Here is a 21,018-nt window from a genome sequence, read left to right as displayed (position 1 = left end):
AAGTACAACGTACTGAACATACGTTCCCGAAATTGTGAATGAAGGCCGAAAGAGTAACTCAATTGCAAGAAACGTGACCTTCATTTGAAGTTTTCATAGTAATTTTCAATGTGTACTTTTAGCGGTAATAGCTTAAAAAGTAAAATATATATTTCACTTTAAATTTTAGTATAAATTCAAGAATATGCGAAACTCATTCACCCAGTGATTAACCAAACCCGAAGTCCCGCACCTCATAAATTTAACTTCTCCACTGGGTATCATCCTACACTAAACCATGCCAACTTCCATCATTATAGCCCATTCTTAGAGTATCGTATCCTATAGTATTATCTTTTCCTTTTTGACACACCAAAATTTCACAAAAGTTTTACAGTTCACAAGCATATTAGTGACGCAAGCGACGTGACCCGCCTATCGTAGACATATCGATTTCATTATTTGTGTAAAAATGTGATGTTTTTTATTGTAATTGTTAACTAAATATATAGCACGTAAAGTTTCTTTCCGTTCATCTCACGCTACGTAAGTTATTCAAAATTTAACGTCTTTTTCCTGATTGTTAATAACCATCTTTAACTCTTTCAGCACTGACCTACACAATTGTGCAGGTAGGTAGAATCACCAACATATACAATACCGGCTGAACATTATGTTTACACTAAGGTAACTATAATGAAGAAGTTCAAAAAGTTACAAAATTCGTAAAATATCCCTGTTTATGAACAACTGATACGGTGTTAGCGGAATGTGTGAATCTACCAACGTAAATGTCGGAATGGTAAAATCTTGTACTGGTTAAAACATACAATATTGGCTCGAAAACGAACAAATAACAGCAGTGCCTAGTACTAAAATAATATTTCAAATCAGGATAAAGGTTAAAATTCATGCCAGTAAAAAAGAAAGTGTGAAGGTGTCACATTTTTTTTATTAATTATTCACGTAACTTCTGCCAAATATCTGTTACGTAGCTACAACTTTTTTATGCATGGTTAAAAGTATCAACCTGGTGGGGTTTATTAAACATTTTATTCAATACCCAAATTAAACATGTGAATATCGTTTCACAATCGACTTCCAAATTATGCAAATTCAATATTCAAACATGAGGTAGTACATCTGTAACAATATGTTCCCATGTATTAACAAGATCGAAGAAGGAATCTATCTCAAATATCTATCTCAAATATCTATTACTAGTTATCCGTTATTCTTTCATTTCTATAGAGATAAATGTTGAAAAAACTTGTTAATTTGAAGCACTTCTAATCTGAATAGATAGCTAAGGAAGAAGACAGAACGTAAAGTTGGGACGCTGACCCGACCGCAGAAGAGCTGCTCGACAGCTTATACAGTTTTTCTCTATGAAAATCCGATAACAGGATTACAAATCACTTACAAAACAACAGCTGCTACATACCTGTTATTATTTTCGTTTTATAGCGATAAATGTTGAAACCGGAGACGGATAATTTTAACCATGTCCAGTTGGAATTGAATTTCAACGAAAAAAAATGAACATACTATTTGAATGCAGGATCGATTACAAGCAACTGGAACGTGATAGATTTTAGCACTCTTCCTCTAATAAAATAAGTATTGAAATTGGATGTAATAGTAAATTTGAACTACTTCCGTATTTGAGATGTATACAGTTAAAAAAAATAGTCGTGATATTACGCCAGATTCGACACCAGTTTTGGAATATGTTAATTTTAAACTTTATTAACGAAGCTTCGTATATGGAGGAGGACACTGGTCACGTGAGTGCTGCATTTCTGGTGACTGTTTCTTTATATCTGACTTTCGGGACAATCACCCTCCATCTATACACTGCTATAACTAAAAGCTAATAGGACGATAATTCCGGTCCCGATGCTAGGAGTGAAAATCGGGATTTTCCCGGCTGACCATATACAAGTTTTGGTTTGCTAAAAGAACCTTGAGTGCTTTGCACGAACGCCTGGTCGTCGCTCAGAAGGGCACACACGAAGGCGAGTGGGGTGCATTGTTCTAAAGTAAACACACGTTATACTCTTATGAGTTCTCCCCTTGTACGGATTGAGCTTCGCAAGCTAAATTGCCGTTTGCATACGTGAGAGTCGATTTTTTTTTTAGTTTATCATCAGTGATTGTACGATATTTGCATACTCCTTCGTGTAAAATATTTTTTTCTAATATCGTGCAGAAATCAGTAGTGAAGTGACTAGTACATATGTGTTAGCACCTTAACATTCGTTTCTAATTTCAGTTTTGTGAGACAAACTCTGGCTCCAAAACATTGAAAAGGAAGGAAAAATTGTGCCGGCTTGGACGATCGCTTATTACTATCAGCAGAGGACTCCAGCGGATCCTTGGGATTATCCGACGTGGAACGTCTGAGATTGTTATACCTGCAACGCCCCTGAAGGAGTTGACCGGTCGAAGATTATTGTGAGTACGTGAAATCTTAATTTATCAATTGTGCCATAAGGCCATCTGTATTAAAAGAAAAAATAAGATAAAGGTGGAAATAAAGAAGTCGAAGCGGTCGTAAACATATACAGTAAAAGTTACTTATGCATTTTTAACCTTTTGATGTTCTTTTAATTTTTATGAATTACATTCAGTATTATTAGATTTTCTATACACTTTAACCAGGTTTTGTGATTTGCGCCGCAAGATAATTTTAGTTTTTTAATATCTGAGCTTAATTTGATCATTTGCTCACTTTTCCATTTTTACGATATCTACGCTTTGTCTACCGTTCTCCCCAGCTTCAGTTTATGACAAAACGTAGGTACGTAAGAAATCGTGATTTGCCGTAGCAAAGCTGGGATAAACGGAATAAACAAGTGACAGAGAGAGAGAGAGAGAGAGAGAGGGATGTAAAAACGTTTGGGAAAAAGGTGAAAATCAATATGAACGTTACGATTATATTTACAAGATTCTAACAACGACAAAAACACGATTTCACGGCCACAGGAATAACCCATGGAGTCAAAAGAAAGAAATAGAAGTGAAAAGATATTTGACCAAAACTAGCCTCCACTAACCACTGGTAAAAAAAAATTAAGATATCTACAAGAAATGCAGGAAAAAAAATTATTAATAACAAAACAATATGTTTTGAGAGTAAAATATAGCTTGTACCACGCGATATTTGAACGCGTGTTATTTTAAAAAATAACACGACATAGTTCCGATGTATTCCTGCGAGAGCTTGCGCATACTATTTTCGTAGTTTTATTTACACTGCACGAACATTACCTAACAAAGCTACGAAATGTCGTTCCCGCATGGATTATTGGTGAAAACATCTCCTTGTAGAGGTAGAACTGGCTTCGTAGATTTATGAAATGAACTTTCTAATCATCCTTAAGCAAGTAGTGTGAATATCGTAAATTTGGGAGTTCACTCTTCAAATCATCGGTTCCTTCCTGTTCCCCCCTGCCATAGGTAGGTGGGCAACATGGAAATTATGAACTTTTTTTTCTACCATGGAAGATCAGTTTTAAAATTTGATAACGCCTCTTCTTCGTAACTGTCTACATACTATATCCTTGGTCTTCGTTCTCCTGGAATTGCTATTGCATTTCCCGCTATCAGCATGGTGATAAAATCGGAGTGCCGAATAAGGTAGAAAAGCATGCTTTTTCTTTTTTTTTTACTATTATTTTCATGATCTGTTGTCCTTCATTAGCGTCTCTTAGTCCTTGCTCATTTATTTTTTTCGGTCCATGTTATACGCAACATTGTGCCCCAAAACCAAATTTGAAGTGCTTCTATCGGATAGATTAGCTTTTCTCAATGCAAGACCTCGATTAATCCTACATATATGTAGACGCAACAGTAAGTTCTGAAGATGGTGGATTAACATTTGCCTGATCTTGATCTACAGATCCAAGGTTTTCTTTCTGAAGCCACATGTTTAGCCATAGACATCTAAAAACCGTAAATAAAATTAAAAATTGAAATGGAACCGTGGGCAACTATATGGCAGTGTGCAGTTATATGGCTGTTTTGAACATACGCCTTAGATTGTTCCTCTATTTGGACAGCTTGTGAGACTCATTCTAAATATTCTCCGTTCCATTCGCCTACAGTTTGTTTTTCCATGAATTAAACATTGTAAATTATGTTCGCTATTGATTCTAAAAGCGATTTATTCCGTAAGGAAAGAGAAAAACCCAAACAGAAAGATGTGACAGGAGAGAAATCCAGACTGTGTATGCTTAAGAGTTAAAATGTTGTTGTTTTGTCCATCTTTCTCTGTCTCAACATGATGCACATTATTATATTCATTTTGTTTGCATTAATTTTCAACTCTTAGAACTCAACGTGAATGTAATTTATCCTATCTATCTAGTGCTTCTCTAAGTGATGCCGAAATATTAATTCTTTCTTGCTCCAATTGGAGAAATATCCTTGCGTGTCATGGTCGGTGTCCAGCTATAAGACATACACTGAAACAATTCACCTGGATTAAGGAGTTACTATTTCTTAGAACGCCAGCCTCCTTAAATATTAATGGTTAGCTGACTAGGACAAGTAATAAAAAATTGGATTAAAAAGAAATAGGTGAACATTTAAGAATTAATTCTAAAAATTCCATTAGTAATGTAGCTAAAAACAATCATCAAAAGAAAATGCTGAACATGGTGAAAATTAACCACAAAAGGAAAAATTGAAATAATACATTCCGACTATTAAAATTAAGAAAGGTAAAAGAGAATTACACAAAGAAACGATGGAAATTTTTACAGATCATGGATCCTAATTTTTATACTAGAAGATTAAACATAAAATATGACTAACATGTTACTGCATGGTAGACCAAACGCCGAAGTAACCTATCGGCCATGGGTTTACGCTCCCTACAATCAACGGCTTCTGGGTCCCATATAATGAAATGCCACATGATCGTTTTTCTGAAGTTTGATTCCACAGATATAAAATAATCAATCTATGTGACTACTCTATCTTTGAATTATATTATATTCAACTTTTCAATTTGGAATTCATGCTAAAATTTGTACATGTTTAAATATTTGGTTCTGTAGCTATATTTTGCACATTTCAAGTTGGTAGCATTGTTATCCTGGATGTGTATATAAAATTGCCTTCTGCCAATTTTGATAACTCACTATGGTACCTGTGTTTCGAGCAGCTGTGTTTCCAAACCTAGTAACTTATTGTGAAATAGCCATCATTTCGCTGCGTTTTTTTCTTTTTCTTTTTTTCTTTTTTTTTTTTTGAAAGAAGAAGGTAAGATGAATATGGTGTAGAAGCTGTACCGTATACTGTATGAATAGTGTATAGAAGCTGTACCGTATAAGAAATGTAAGGAGTAGCTACCAACCTTATCTCTCAAGATTTGTGTTTTTCTAAAACTCTTGGAGGCAATGGTTTCATGGTAAATTCAAGGTCCAAACATAATAGTGTCTGGAGGAAGGTAAGATCATTTTGTCGTTTCATTAAGTTTCTGGTTTCAAGTTTGTTAAAGTTTAGTTCTGCGCTTAAATACAATTACTATTGATGCGAATACAGCATATACTGGACATTTCTGACTGAGTATATACAATTCATTTCACTCCGTTTGCTTGTTTAGAAATAGTTCCGCAGCTGAGCTAATGATGACACTACGAAACTAGTACCCAAATCATGTGCTGTCCTATCATGATATTATTGCCACCTTGCATACAGTTTTGATATTTCGTGACTTTTCACGTCACACTCAGTTAAAATATAAATTAGTTGATTAACAAATTGTTGATTATCATAAACAAGTTATAAAAATATCATTTAAATTACTTTGACGATTCTCATACTACTTGCATACAAAATAGAAAATATCTATGTTGCAAGTGCCATGTTGCTACTTGCTAGTATCCTATGAGCTTTGAGCTCTCTGCAAGTGCTAATCAAACAAATGTCAAGCACGGAATATTTTGCTGGTAAATTATCAGTATCTTTAATTTCAAAACTGACTTCGAAAAAATCTCAGCCTTCCACTTCTTTTCGCCAACTGGTAATACTACTTGAAATGTAAAATTTAAATCTAAATTTTGAAGCTTCACTCGTAAACTGCCTGATTTTATATGGAATAGCTCAGCGTTTACATCTTTAAGTGAAAAAATATGGAACTGTTTAAAAAAAGGCAGTATGAAGTATGATAAAAGCTATCAATACACGCAAGTACTGACAAAATGGTAGAAAACTCATATCTTGGTGGAATTCAATCGAAAATAGTGTGAAAAAAAACTTTTAAAAATTGAGAAAAGGTTCAAACTAAAAAAAAGGGAAATATACGTGGAAACACAAAATACATAAAAAAAAGATATATATAAATCATAACCTTCTCGGCAGTCTTGGTTCCTTGTACTCTCACGTTCCTGCACTTTCGATTGGATCATGGAATGTATTCCCCCGTGTAAGAAATATAATAAAAGTGGACAATAGTTTTTCTTAAAGCAGTTTATATCAGCTTAGACAGTATAGTATAATGCTGCTATTCCTAATCTGGACTGTACAGGGCTAATTTATAAATAAATAAATAAATAACGCTTCGCTGGCATTTTATGAGTATATCTCATTAACCCAAAACGAAATTTGACTTAACATCGTTCTGAAATGAATTTAAATAATAATGATGATGTTAGGCTACAGGAGTTCTATATATAAGAACGAAAATCCATTATAAAATACAGTTTTCAAAAGTACTGCGAGAACATTATCTGATAAAATGCTGCTGCCCCTTAACAAAAACTGAAACTAACGTTACTCAGAAATCGATTAGCAGTCATAATGACCACTTCCCTTTAGAGGAAAACTAAAAAGAAGAAGCCGACGTTGGGCACATTTTTAAAGGTACTAAGATTCTATTTTGTCAAAAAACATACTTTGCATAGTTATTTTGTAATGATAAATCTATTCTTAATCTTCTATTCCAAAGCTTTTCTTAAATAAAAAATACAAAATCCTGCAGGACTTGAATCTTGGGCCATTCTCACTTGCCTAAAATCTAAAAGCAGAGTAACAAAATTTATTTCAATCAAATATTAAGAAATATCTTGATCTTAAATTACATTCTCTGCAATTAGAAGCAAAATAACTGGCAATAGCTGATAAATTTCGCAATATGTTTCAAATAGAATGGTTGGGAAATTTTTCAAAGTTCGTTCCTGGGTTATTCTTACATTCGTCTATATTCTCGAATAAGATCTCAATTCATTTCACTCGCCTAAAAGAAATGAAACGGTCTCAAATTATACCATCTGCAGAGTAGGAGCCGTTCTGATCAAGTTTGAAACAAGTTTAATGCTACGATCAAAATTTATTTCATTGTTTGTCAGTACGGACATTAATACTTCCTTCTTCGTTTGAAAAAAATACTGACGAGTTACTTGCCTCTTATACTAGGAGTAGCAGTATGTCAAATATATACCTCTACGATAGGCTCAGAGCACCACAAAAAAAAATCGAATTGGAAAGCGCTTGAAATAGAACGAGTTGAAACTTTCTTTGTAGTTTCCAGCTAAAGATATTCTAACGAATTTCTAAATTGTAGAAATCACACTCCTAATTTGTTACAGTTAACTACTAAAAATGAAAATGAAAATAAATAAATTATTTATTCCGTAAAGTTGGTTATAGAATAGCTGAAAAGTAAAAGGTACAAATCTGAAACAAGGAAATCCGAAGTCAGGAAAATATTTCCAATCCTTTTTCTTGAAATATTATCAAACTTGTGGTAGGTAATAATACTTTTTCCGCTTCTCAACGCAAAGGATATAATTTGAGATTGTCTTATGCGTAATAACTGAGGGAAACACATTTGTTGCTATATGATACAATATAAAACATACAATTATGTCTGTAGATAAGAGAAAATAAAATCACCCATTTCTTCTATTTTTATACCTACTCTAAATTTTGACCTCTCATTTACGCGCTCTGAGGGACTAAGTTGGAGTTCTTTCACTTCAAATCACATTATCGCTGCTCGATGAGTGAAATAATTAGTTATCATTTTCTACAATCTAGGACGGGATAATAATATTCTAGGTAAGAGCTATACAATTATACCCAATCGTTTTATTTGTAACATGTTTAGAATTTGGATCTATTAATGGCGTGCGTTTTGCTTTTCACCATAGGGGTTATAATTTGAAATCACACCATTTAAAAGACAAGTGAAATGACTAAAATTTTCGACGGCCTTACAGAAAGCATGGGCCTAGATATGAATCAAACAATTTCTTACTTTCTCATTTGAGACCCTGAATATCCCAGGGTTATCTTCCTGGCCTATAAAATCCTGGGAAGGTATTTATTTCCATTTCTTTACTTTATCTTCCAAATTATAAGAACAATATTACTAATTACTTTATTTTAATATGACTTACTTCTAGTTTTTAAAGAATAGGCTAGTTAAAAAATCTACAATTATTTGACTGTACTTTATATAACTAATAATATGATTTTCTTAAGATCCATTTCCATTTGAACTAAAAAGTAGGGTAATTGTTTAGTATAGGGGCCAAAAACTAGCAAAACGTAGGACAATTTACGGAACAAAAAAGTTGATAGTGATGTTGAAGTACTCAAGAAAGTATCGAACACAATTTTTTAGGGCGGTAGGGAATTTGCACAAACCGTAAGTGTAAGAGGAAATGATTTATGTGAGAAAAGGAAATGAATTGCTGGTAACGAAGATAGAAAACCAAGAGCCCTGCGGGGCTCTATCCCGACTTCACTCGCTAAAGCTCGCTCGGCAATGCCGTCTGAATTTAATGTTGGTAACGTAATTTAACATATGAAGCCATAAAACAACCGTATCAGAATAGAATATCGCCAAAAGTAGGCGCATATGATGCTCCACCAAACATAAACAATAGCCAAAATAGCAAAGTACTAATTTACAAATGATGAAAAAGAAACATTTTGTAAAATAATGTAGAATTACATAGAAATAGAGATATAGCACTATTAATAAACCCTGAAACAATGTTAGTAAAAGACGTCGGTCTGTCTCCTGTCTCTGGCTTGAATTTTTGAAGAGGTATTCGGAGTTCACTTACATGTGAATTAAAGCATGACATTTCGAGAAATGGGCAGAGAGAAATGTCGTGTGGCAATATTACATGCAAAATTATAAAGAGAAGAATTTTTCTTGCAAATATTGTGAACATACATATTTATGCCTAAATGTTGAGAAAATTGTGGGACAGGAGTCTTCTGGCAGTTACCCAACCTAATTTGTTTATAACATGTAAAATTTAATATGTTTATATCAGTAGTAGAGTCAAGTATAGAAAATCCATTTACATGTAAATTTAAACTTTTTAGTGGTTTAAAAGTACGTGGACTTTCTATACCATTTTTGAAACACATTTTCTTTCGTAGAACATATTGTAAATAAATATCCATTTATGCGTACTCTCTAAATTTAATAAAATAACGTAACATCCTTCAGAATATACATTTTAAAGACTCCTCTTGGGACAACTGTAATAATATACTGTGATATAAAAACGATTTTAATTTTGAACTGGTATATAGAAATAGAATGCATTTTATTTGTGATTGTTCATTAATTCCCAAAAAATTCTCATTTTTGGGAATCTTCCCGAAAAATATCTTCCCGGGTATTTGTCCATCACTAGTCTTGACATAGGACAGTTTGTGCATTTGAATAAAGCCTTCGCCGTTGTTCGAATTGCTAGCGCGTGCCATCGGTGCACGTGGTCCCGAGTTCGATTCCCGACGTAAAAGTGCTAAAAATTAATTTTACAATCAGTTACATTAATTAATTACCCGTCTTAAGCGCAGAAGTTAGAGGGAAAAAAGAGACAAAATCTATTGTGCCTATAGTTTCGAGTAGCATGTTCTTATATATATCATATTTTAGTTAAATTCTGAATTGCAAAATAAATTAATATCAGTATAACATACGTATTGTAGGAAAGCTGTAAAGTGGTACTATTTTATTTTTACTGGAGACACGTTGGCTGAGTGATAAAGCTCTGCTAGTTTGTTTAGCTTCCGTCAAGCGGGTTTTGTAGTTGAAGAACAAAAACGTGTACCTGGGTTTTCGCGGTATTCTGACGTTTCCTCCCACTTTTTTCACTCTACCGTTCATTCATTGCTCTCATTACCGTCTGCCTTGGTGCATAATTAAGTAACATTAAAGTAAAAGTAATAAAAACTAGAACACCTTCTTCCTAATATATAAAATGATTAGCCCGCTGGCCGGATTCGGGCTTACAAAGCATAAATCACATCTGGTCTGAGTAGTAAATTTTCAAAAATACAACCATATTTCTCGGGATTAGCTTTGTAAATATGCTTTACAACGATATTTATTGGACAGTTCTTTCTGGAGAACTTTCAAAGCACAACTGCATAATTAAACCTCCAATTGCTGTAAATAAAAATACAACTTTCAACAATACAATACAATACAGTACAAAGAATACAACTTTCTTTGTAGTTTCCAGCTAAAGATATTCTTAGAAATTTCTAAATTGTATTAAGCACAAACTCCTAATTTGTTACAGTTAACTACTAAAAATGAAAATAAATAAATTATTTATTCCGTAAAGTTGGTTGTAGAATAGCTGCAAATAAAAAGGTACAAATCCGAAACAAGTCGGGAAAATATTTCAAATCCATATTCTTTAAATATTATCAAACTTGTGGTTCATAATAATAGTTTTTCCGTTTCTCAACACAAAGGATATAATTTGAAATTGTCTTATCCGTAATAACCGAGGGAAACATATTTGTTGCTACATGATACAATATAAAACATACAATTATGTCCGTAGATAAGAGAAACTAAAGTCATCAATTTCTTCTATTTTTTCCTACTCTAAATTTTGACTTCTCATTTACGCGCTCTGAGGAACTAAGGTGGAGGTGTTTCAATTCAATTCACGTTATCGCTACCCGATGAGTGAAACAATTAGTTATCATTTTCTACAATCTAGGAACGGACAATAATGTCCTAGGTAAGAGGTATACAATTATACCCAATCATTTCATTTGTAACATGTTTAGAATTTGGAACTATTAATGGCGTCCGGTCTGCTTTCCACTATAGGGGTTATAATTTGAAATCACAACATTTAAAAGACAAGTGAAATGAATAAAATTTTCGAGGGCCTTACAGAAAGAATGGGCCTAGATATGAATCAAACAATTTCTTACTTTTTTATTTATTTGAGACGTGTTTCCAAAATGTAATGATTATTGATGTCATTTTCGATTTCGAGTGTTGAATGTTTTAAAGATTGTTATAAATATTTTTATACATAACGAAATCACTATGTATTGCCCACGATTACTCCATAGGTTATGATTATTAATATATATTTTTTGCTATATCTTTTTTATGTTATGTTAAACAAATGATACACATTACGAATTTTTTCCGTAGTATTAGGTAAAAATTCATATTATAGTACTGTACAAACTTCTATTTTACCATGCGCCAGGCGAAATAGCACTAGCTTCAGGCAAAAAATGTGCATACAAAAAATTTTGAAATAAGAAACTGATAAGAATAAATAAGAGGAGCAACAATCTTGCGATTTTAATGTCTTTTCCGGTACATTTCTAATTCTTTATCAAAATTATAATAACTATTATTATAAAAATTAAACAAAATAAATACCAATGAGAAACATCTACTGCGCTAGAAGACTATGGATTCGATAGTGATAGCGGCCCTATTTGATCATTTTCTCATCTCTACTCTTCCTAATATTTTGGAGTCTTTTATGTCTATAGTACCCTACTCCATAATGTTAGTTATAAGTGTATATTAACTAGCTTTTATAAATTAGTATACGAATCGAGCTTCATCCTCTTAAGGTGATGACAGCGAAAGATAAAGAGTTAGTTAATCACATCTTTAACACTTCCTTTTCCCAAGTTAAAGTAAACCAAATAATGGTATATAACCTACCGTTTAATCAAAACTATGATATCTTGCATAAAACTACTTTGAAGTAACATAAGACGGGGTTACTTTGCACAAAATTTGAAAAGAGATTCACAGTACTCTGTCGGTAAAACCATGAACAGTAGAGAGGAAGTTTCAATTGCCGCCGTAAGATAGAACATGTAACTGTATTTCGGCTATAATGTTTGCGGTTAATTCAGTTCAAATTACCGGGAAAGTTTGTTCTAGTAGAGCTAAAGGCTACAAAGTCACTGTAAAGGATGATAAAATTTAACAGATATCACCTATAGAATTTCCGTCGAAGTTTAATTAGTTCCGTAGAATACTACCATGTATAATGGGACTTATATGCAGTAGTTAAAATTGAAATGTGAAACGTTCTAAAGTCATAAAAAAGTAAAACTGAGAGAAGGCGTTTAACCCTTTACTAGGGGTTAATTTGCACCAGTGCAAAATACCGCTTAGATAGGAAATTATTACCACTGGAGCCTCCTGTGTTTTAAATTTAGGTAAATTTCCTATTTAGGTAGATGCTGGAACGGATTGCTTGTTAGAAAACAAATAATGAACAGTGGCAGATCCAGAAAAGTAGTATGAGGCGCTTCATTTAAAAATTATTTAAAAAAAATCACTAGATATTTGGGGACTGGGCTTGCAGCTTATACACGTAGGAATCACTAGCAATAGATTTTTAGGCAAACCTTTACTTTGACTCAAACAGTGACTACAACGATTTATCTGATCCGGTGTCGGAAGCAATTTAGGAATGATTCCCAAAATGCTCCAGTTTGCTCCCGGAACCGGATCAGTTGAATCGGTTATAGTTACTGTCCGAGTCAAAATAATGTACAATGTTAAGAATTATACTCTAAAGACAAGGGCCAAAATGTTACTAAGCACCATTCTTAATCAATCCAGGTGAAGTGGTGACTATCAATATTGTTATCTATATGGGGACTACCACCCCACCCATATCCTACTCAAGTACCATAAAAATATCCAAAAAAATATTTAGTCAAACCACTACTATAAAGCTAACGTAAGAAGGACAAAAATTAAAAAAACACTTATCACTAATTATAAATCAATGAAGCATGACAAGGAAAAATAAATTTCATTTCCCCAACATAATGGAACAACCAGCAGCAAAATAAATACTTTGCCAAATACTCAAATGCAAAGCAAATCAAGAATAAAAATAATATTAATTAAAAAACGAAAGGACTCGCCGTTTCGCCATACCAGAACACTCATGAGTAATGAACTCATAGCTTCTGATTCCGGTAAAAGTAAAATGGCAGGAACGCATGCGCAATACTCAAATACACATTACTGAAAAATGTTCGTTTCTGCACAGACGTCGATTTATTAAAGCGAGCAAACTTGTTATTATACCAAACAAGACTAACCAATAAACGCCCACTTTTACCATACGTCGGGAATATCTTCAGAGTTCGACCACAACCATCACAGGCTTTCTCTAACTCAACTAAACCACAGTGCTGAAAAGCGATATGAGTTAGTATCCGAATCAAATACAAACTTATTTAAAAACGAAAAGTTCAAATTCTCTGAAACAAAAATTCAATAACACGCTCACCGCATTCCACCAGCAACAGCACACACATACAAGCAGACAGAACATGTGAAGTCACAGTAACAAACTGCCATATGAGTGTACAGAGACACAGTGGAAAAAATATGAACTACCACCAATCTCTGTACTAAGCCGTCACACCAAAGGCACGAACAATTCCAACAAGTGACTCACGCAGAAACAGTTCCAGGAAGTGACTAAACCTGTAAGAACCGATTAAAGTCACTGTTTGAGTCTAATTGCAGACTTGCCGTTTAAAAAAAATCATGCAATTTTGGCTGGGTTTCAGCCTGAAAGTTACAAACCCCGTAAATCTTAAACTGATTAGTGTTCGGATCATATTCTTGGACAAAAGGAATAACCAAATCAAATCAGTTTACAAAAATGATTTTTTCTGTTCGTCAGCTGGCACTTTTGTGGGACATATTTTAAACTATTAGAATGAGGTTTCAGAGTTGGTACCAGAAAATACATAATTTCCTTGACAAATATCGATAATTCAAAGTAAGTACTGATACCGATACCATCATTATAATATCAATGTTAATAAAATGAATGCAGTTTTGTGTAAAGTGTAAAATGTTTAAATACTAAATGAAAACATTGCACAGAAACGTATGTTCAACATACTTTTTTGGATGTTGTTGAAAGGAACCCCACGTATGAAACGTTTCACATTTCAATTTCAACAATTGCATCAAAGTCGAATTATACGCACTAGTATTCTACGAAACTAACTTAACTTTAACAGAAATTCTTTTAAATTTAGGCTGTTTTTACAGTAACTGATTTCCATACTACTGCAAAAAACCCTCCTGGTAATTAGAACTGATGCTAACCCCGAACATTATAGCCAAAATACAGTTACATGTTCTATCTTACAGCGTAGTTGAAATTCCCTGTTTACAGTTCATGGTTGTACCGACAGAGGACCATGAAACACTTTTCATATTTCTTGCAAACTAACGACCGATGTGCAGATTAACCGCGTGTAACGGTATCTAGTAACCACTGTAAACGAAATGGACTATCAAAATTCAATGTGTCAAATCATGACACAGGACTAGAAAAATGTTTGAGAATGAAGGAATCCACATTATTAAGAAATTACGTCCCTAATGTATTGTGGTACTTCGGAACACAAATACGCAAGCAAAGAAAGCATTTCAGAATATTACCTATAAAAAACTTAGGAACGTTCAAGTACACACTCAACACGCAAGACATGTAAACTTATCCTAAATACAGTATTTTCCGCTATCCTCGTTTACCAACATTCTGCGTAATGCCCTAATCTGCATAGCAATCTTCTATTTACTGTCCATCTAGCGCATGCTCGTTATAGTTGTTTGTACAATAATTCATATATCATGTACGTTTACTAAGCCCCTAAAGTGATCCTATATTTTGCTAATGTCGTTCTAAACCCTCCGGAGAAATGAGGCTAGACCCAAATGAACTAAATCCTAAATAAAATTACAAACGTTCATAGTTTTTGTTCCAACATAATACATTCCACGTTTAATTTGGAAAATTTTAGGATGAATATCATTCTCGCGATATCATATTTTACAAAAGTCTCTATATAAATAAAACAATATCGTCGAGCACCTATATTTTAAATATGTGCAACAATTAGTGAGTAATGTGTAATCAATAATAAAAGAATCATTTTTTTTTTAAGAAGTATGTATAAACGACATAAGATGTGTATGAGTAGTAGTTTATATCTTAAAAAAATAGACTTCCTTATATCTTGCTTTATATCTTGACAAAGAAAAATCGATTTCTTGTTATTATTTGGTATACAACTACTGTATGTGTGCCACGCCATTTCCAAATTGTAGATTTAGACTCTATACTGTATACTGTAGGATATAGGGGCTATATACTGTAGGATAGATCCTAGGAAATCTCTTACGATTTGTCCTAGAGTCAAAATCTCAACGTGTATGGCATCAGATCGCATGTCATTTCCTGTGTTCTGAACGATCCTATGAGATTTCTCTTGTTTAGAGCACGCTCTGTTTTGGAAAGAAAATTCGTAAGATTTCGATTTAAGCGACATCAGGTGAGAGAAAGTGAAAACACAACTGATGAGGTATCTTCTAATCGTGCAGGTTTACTTTAGGTGTACCACTCGAAATAATTGTTGAAAAATTATAGTTTTTAAGGCGTGCTATACAGTACGAGATCAATCCTAGGAAATATCTTAGGATTTATCTTATGAAAAATGTTATGACATATCTTGTAGAAAACCCTACACTTTTTGTGCCCTACACGTGAAAAGTTTTCCTGTCTGACCGAATGACGTTTATCAACATTGTGAAATAGTTCTATTTAATAAAAGTACAAAGTTGAAGAATTACTATTCTAACCATACTGCACATCCCACTTATATTAATAAATGGCGCAATATTGTTATATGGGATACCTCTTAAAAATGTCAGAAGGGTGCTGGTATACTTTTGGCGCACCACATTTACAAATAAAATTTAGAAGATTTACAAATACAATTTAATACTTTGCATGAAAAGACATTTATAAGGTTCGAATTTCTGCAAACAACATAATTAAATACAAAGTTATACAGCTGCATTTTATGTTTACAATTTTAGGGTTACTAGTGTAAAATGATTATAAATGTTTAACGACGACGGATAAAATAGGTTAGAGACAATGTTTAGCAGAAAGGGTCCAGCTAATTCTTCTAAGAAATGTTACAATTTCGGTAGTTGCTATTTACATCAGTTTAGTTTAGGCTGGTTCGGCTTAGTTGCGGTTGTTACGTTAGAGTTTATTAGTAAATGGCTCCAGCTAATTTTCAAAAAGTAATAGAATTTTGCTTACTTCTATTGATATTAGGTTAGTTTAAGTTTGTTAATTTCATTAGGTTAGATGTGGTTAGGTTGTTTTAGGTCTAAATACTTCCATCTTCCATTTCTCCTATAAATTTTGTATCTTTTGCCTACTTCTGGACACCTTCGGCGAAACATTTACCTATCTGAGTACATATGAAAGATCACCGGTGATACTATTTTCCACCATCGGTTTATTTCTGTATAGTTTACAGAATCTAAAGTTTATGTTTACAAGTGGAGCGCTACTACCACGATACCGTGACAATTGCTATTCAAACTCGTATCATTGCCGAAACCCACTCGTTTTCACTACATTCACAGACGCGCCTGCTTCCTTCGCTCGCATCCCTTGACTGACGCTCGGGCCCCGGCTTCGCCCTGTTCTGACTAGGGTTAGATAGCATTCGTACTTTCCAGAGGCCACCTAGTACAACTTGGTTTGCGTTTTTAGCACTATAGTTTTTATACTATATATCCGGCCCCCGTATGTGTACGCAAATCGCAGAAAAATTGTAGTTTAACAACAATTGCTTTTCATGGTCCACTTGAGGAATTTTATCTATGCTATGTGAATAAGGTTCATGTCTGCCAACGCAAATCATTTAGTAAACAGTGATACAATATAATTTTTCAACAATTATTTCGAGTGGTACACCTAAAGTAAACCTGCACGATCAGAAGATACTTCATCAGTTATGTTTTCACTTTCTCTCACCCAATGTCGCTTAAATCGAAATCTTACGAATTTTCTTTCCGAAATAGAGTGTGCTCTAAACAAGAGATATCTCATAGGATCGTTCAGAACACAGGAAATGACATGCTATCTGATGCCATACACGTTGAGATTTTCTCTAGGACAAATTGTAAGAGATTTCCTAGGACCCATCCTATAGTATATAGCGCGCCTTACTTTTTCCTAAATAATTTGCGTTGACCGACATTAAAATTATTCACATAGCATAGATAAAGTCCCTCAAGGGAGCCACCAAAAGCAATAGATGATAAACTACAATTCCCTTACGATTTGCGTACAAATACGGGGGCCGGATATATAATAGAAAAACTATAGTGCAAGAAACGCAAACCAAGTTGTGCTAGGTGGCCTCCGGAAAGTAAGAATGCGGGATATCATATCTAACCGAGTCAGTGCAGGGCGAAGCCGGGCCCGAGCATCAGTCAGGGGGTGCAATCGAAGGAAGAAGGCGCGTCAGTGAATATATTGAAAACGAGTGGGTTTCGGCAATGATACGAGTTTGAATAGTAATTGTCATGGTATCGTGGTAGTACCCCTCCACTTGTAAACATAAACTATAGCTTCTGTAAACTATACAGAAATAAAGTGGAAAATAGTATCACCGCTCATCTTTCATATGCACTCACTTAGGTAAATGTTTCGCAGAAGGGATTCAGAAGTAGGCAAAACATACAAAATTTACAGGAGAAATGGAAGATTCAAGTACTTAGACCTAACAAAATCTAACCTAATGAAATTAACTAACTTAAACTAACGTAATATTAATAGAAGTAAGCGAAATTCTATTACTTTTTCAAAATTAACTGGAGCCATATACTAATACAATCTAACATAACATAACCGTAATTAACCTGAACCAGCCTAAACTAAATTAATGTAAATAGAAACTACCGAAATTGTAACATTTCTTAGAAAAATTAGCTGGACCCTTTATGCTAAACATTGTCTCTAACCTATTTTATACGTCGTTAAAACATTTATAATGATTTTACACTAGCAACCCTATAATTGTAAACATAAAATACAGCTGTATTACTTTGTATTTAATTCTGTTGTTTGCAGAAATTTAATCCTTATAAATATGTCTTTTCATGCAAAGTATTAAATTTTATTGTAAATCTTTTAAAATGTGGTGCGCCAAAAGTGTACCAGCACCCTTCTGACATTTTTTTAGAGGTATCCAATTTAATAATATAGCGCCTGGTATTAATACAGTGGGATGTGCAGTATGGTTAGCATAGTAATTCTTCAACTTTGTACTTCTATTAAATAGAACTATTTCACAATGTTGATAAACGTCATTCGGTCAGACAGGAAAACTCTTTACGTGTATGGCACAAAAAGGGTAGGATTTCCTACCAGATACGTCATAACATTTTTCCGAAGATAAATCCTAAGATATTTCCTAGGATTGATCTCGTAGTGTATGGCTCGCTTTACTTACTTCGAGATATCACCCACATTAAATACTTCTTGTGAAGCATTTCTTTTAACCAATTTTCCAAACCCATGTAACCGTAATATCAATCTGAACCAATTAGTATATGAAAAATTGAACATTACCTTTCTGGCCGAACTGAATTTAAATTTTTTGTGGTTAATTGTTGGGAGTCATTAGAGTACGACGCGCAAGTCTCCTGAACCACTATTTTTCTTAGCGTTTCTATATTACTTTTTAATGCAGGATCTGATTCTGCAAATTCTGATTTAAGCATATCAACGGTCACTTTCACATCCAAAGCTGTACCCTTGTCCATTGTTTGGTCTCCTTCCGTTCTAGATAATATTAACTCTTTGTTGTCAGTCATCAGTTCGTATGTCCAACCTTTCCCTTCGAGTGGATCTTCCTGAGGTAAGTCATAAACAATTTCTTCTTTACACATCAATTCCAACTTAACAGACGCCTCACCAGCCATTGTGAATTCAAATTATATAAGAATTTAACACTGTTCTTATAGTTCCCTTATATTGTTTGCCAGTGTTTTAATGAAATTATTTACGAGAACTTTCAGAAAAGTAACTTTATTTTTCCAATCTTCTTCTTCTGCGGTTGCGTATTTCTTTCGTAAAGTGATTCAAGGTTAATAGAATGTATAAAGTTCGGTTATATCGGTAAAGGGACGCTGATTCGCTGGAGAAATGACGTCACTGCAGGAGCAGCTATGAAGGCGAGAAAGTGTAGAGAAGACAAGCAAAGCGTACAGCCACAAGCAACACAAGACAAGGTTTGCACAGGAAATAAACAATAATAAATAATTTTAAATAATAAACCTACGTGCCTTTTTCTGCTTAGTTGTAGGCCTCACTGTGGCTGAGGCATGCCTAGTCGAGATTTTCTTTTATGGGCATTTGTTGATTTTAGAATTTTAATTCTATTATTCATGTATTTTATGCGAATGAACATCGTAGTTCTTACATATATTTTAATTAAATGTTCATTCACATCAGGATACTTTTCACTTATTTTCGCGGTTAGTCTTTTTACAATGTTTTTTTTTTCACCGGACATTTTGCTGGTACCATTAATGTCATTGAAAATAAGTTCAAAACCCTTCATTTTTGATATACATTCCTGGAACGAGGGGACCACCACGCGACAGAAACACGATCCAAACTTCAGATGCTGTACCGGGTATGGAAGGAAGTACATCTCTACATAGTGTACCCATTGATGTGTCGTATTTTCTTCCTACATGAGAGCTCCTCCGTGGCTAAGCGGTTAGCGTACGCGCCTTTGGCGTGGGAGACCCGGGTTCGATTCCCGGCGGGAGCTCATGTGGTTCGGATTCCACGTTAATCAGTAGGTCCACGTCTCATATAGTCTCGCTGCTGAAAGGGACGCTAAACTAAAAATCACTCAATCAATCAATCTTCCTAGATGAGCGATGTATCCAGCAAGAAATCGAAACCCTTCCACTGAGCAATCTGTCTGTTGTTCAATAGCCGGCAATTCGGTAGATGTTCTGTCATCTGATACAAAGATATTTACGATTTCGGTTTCGCCTTCAATCATTGCCAAGGGTTGCGTCATATCTGGTAGAATTCCTTCTAATAATTTCGATGTCAAGAAATCTCCATCATGTTCTTGCGCGATAGGAACTTCATTTGAAAGAGGGATTTCATTTATATTTTCCCCCATAAGCAAATGCCGCAAACGGTGTTTAAATTCGATTGGTGTCGGATGGTTATAGCCCATGTAACCAAAATGGCTGGGCCAACGTTAAAATATGGTTGAATTGATTTTTGGTGACAACAGGAACGTTGGTCAGTGTTCTTTACGCCGTTACGAGCAACCAACCAAGCCCCAGTGTTGGCCCAACATCATTTTACGTTGGAATAATAGTTGAATTCAACCAACCTTTTTCCAACAGTAGGCCATTGTTGAAAGTAAAACAAATATTAAAACAGAAGAAAACAGAACTACGTAATTTAGATATGATATTTTTCATGTTGAAATTACCAGAATTTTACGTCTAGTTCATACTGTGGAAGGTAGGAGGCAGGAGTCATTCCTACCCAGAGTGCATCAGGTGAACCGCAAGACGTCCGCCCAGCAGTGGATTCCGTTTGCTGGATTATGGTAAGTTTTCATGCAATTTTATAATTATTTCATGTCATTGTTGATATGTTCAGTTGCATGCCTAACCTATATATAATAAGTGGTTGTAGTTCATTACGCAATCAAAGCTACCGGCGTACATAAATTCCAGTGCTGTGCTCGCTAGGATTATAAACAAAGCAGCAGCCCACACAGCAATGAAATATTTTCAAAACGTTTCTAAAACGTGCCACCATTTTCCTTCAGAAAATGTATCCTACTTCCCTTAAGGAAATATATTCCATATGTTGTTGA

General features: G+C 34.2%; 1 protein-coding gene across 1 annotated transcript in view; it reads right to left on the bottom strand.

Annotated features, from left to right (window-relative positions):
* Positions 1–19,305, bottom strand: part of LOC145669615 (uncharacterized) — a 31,596-nt gene extending 12,291 nt beyond the window's left edge. Inside the window, exon 1 of the mRNA XM_081737848.1 lies at positions 18,729–19,305. Within this exon, the coding sequence (XP_081593974.1) occupies positions 18,729–19,081 (353 nt within the window). The 5' untranslated portion in view covers positions 19,082–19,305. The remainder of the gene's footprint in view (positions 1–18,728) is intronic.
* Between the last annotated feature and the right edge of the window lie 1,713 nt (positions 19,306–21,018).

Source organism: Thermobia domestica, chromosome 14, assembly GCF_964235325.1.
Source record: "Thermobia domestica chromosome 14, izTheDome1.hap1.1, whole genome shotgun sequence".
NCBI lineage: Eukaryota > Metazoa > Arthropoda > Insecta > Zygentoma > Lepismatidae > Thermobia > Thermobia domestica.
The sequence above is the reverse complement of the archived record's forward strand: the minus strand, read 5'-3'. Positions and strand labels throughout refer to the sequence as shown.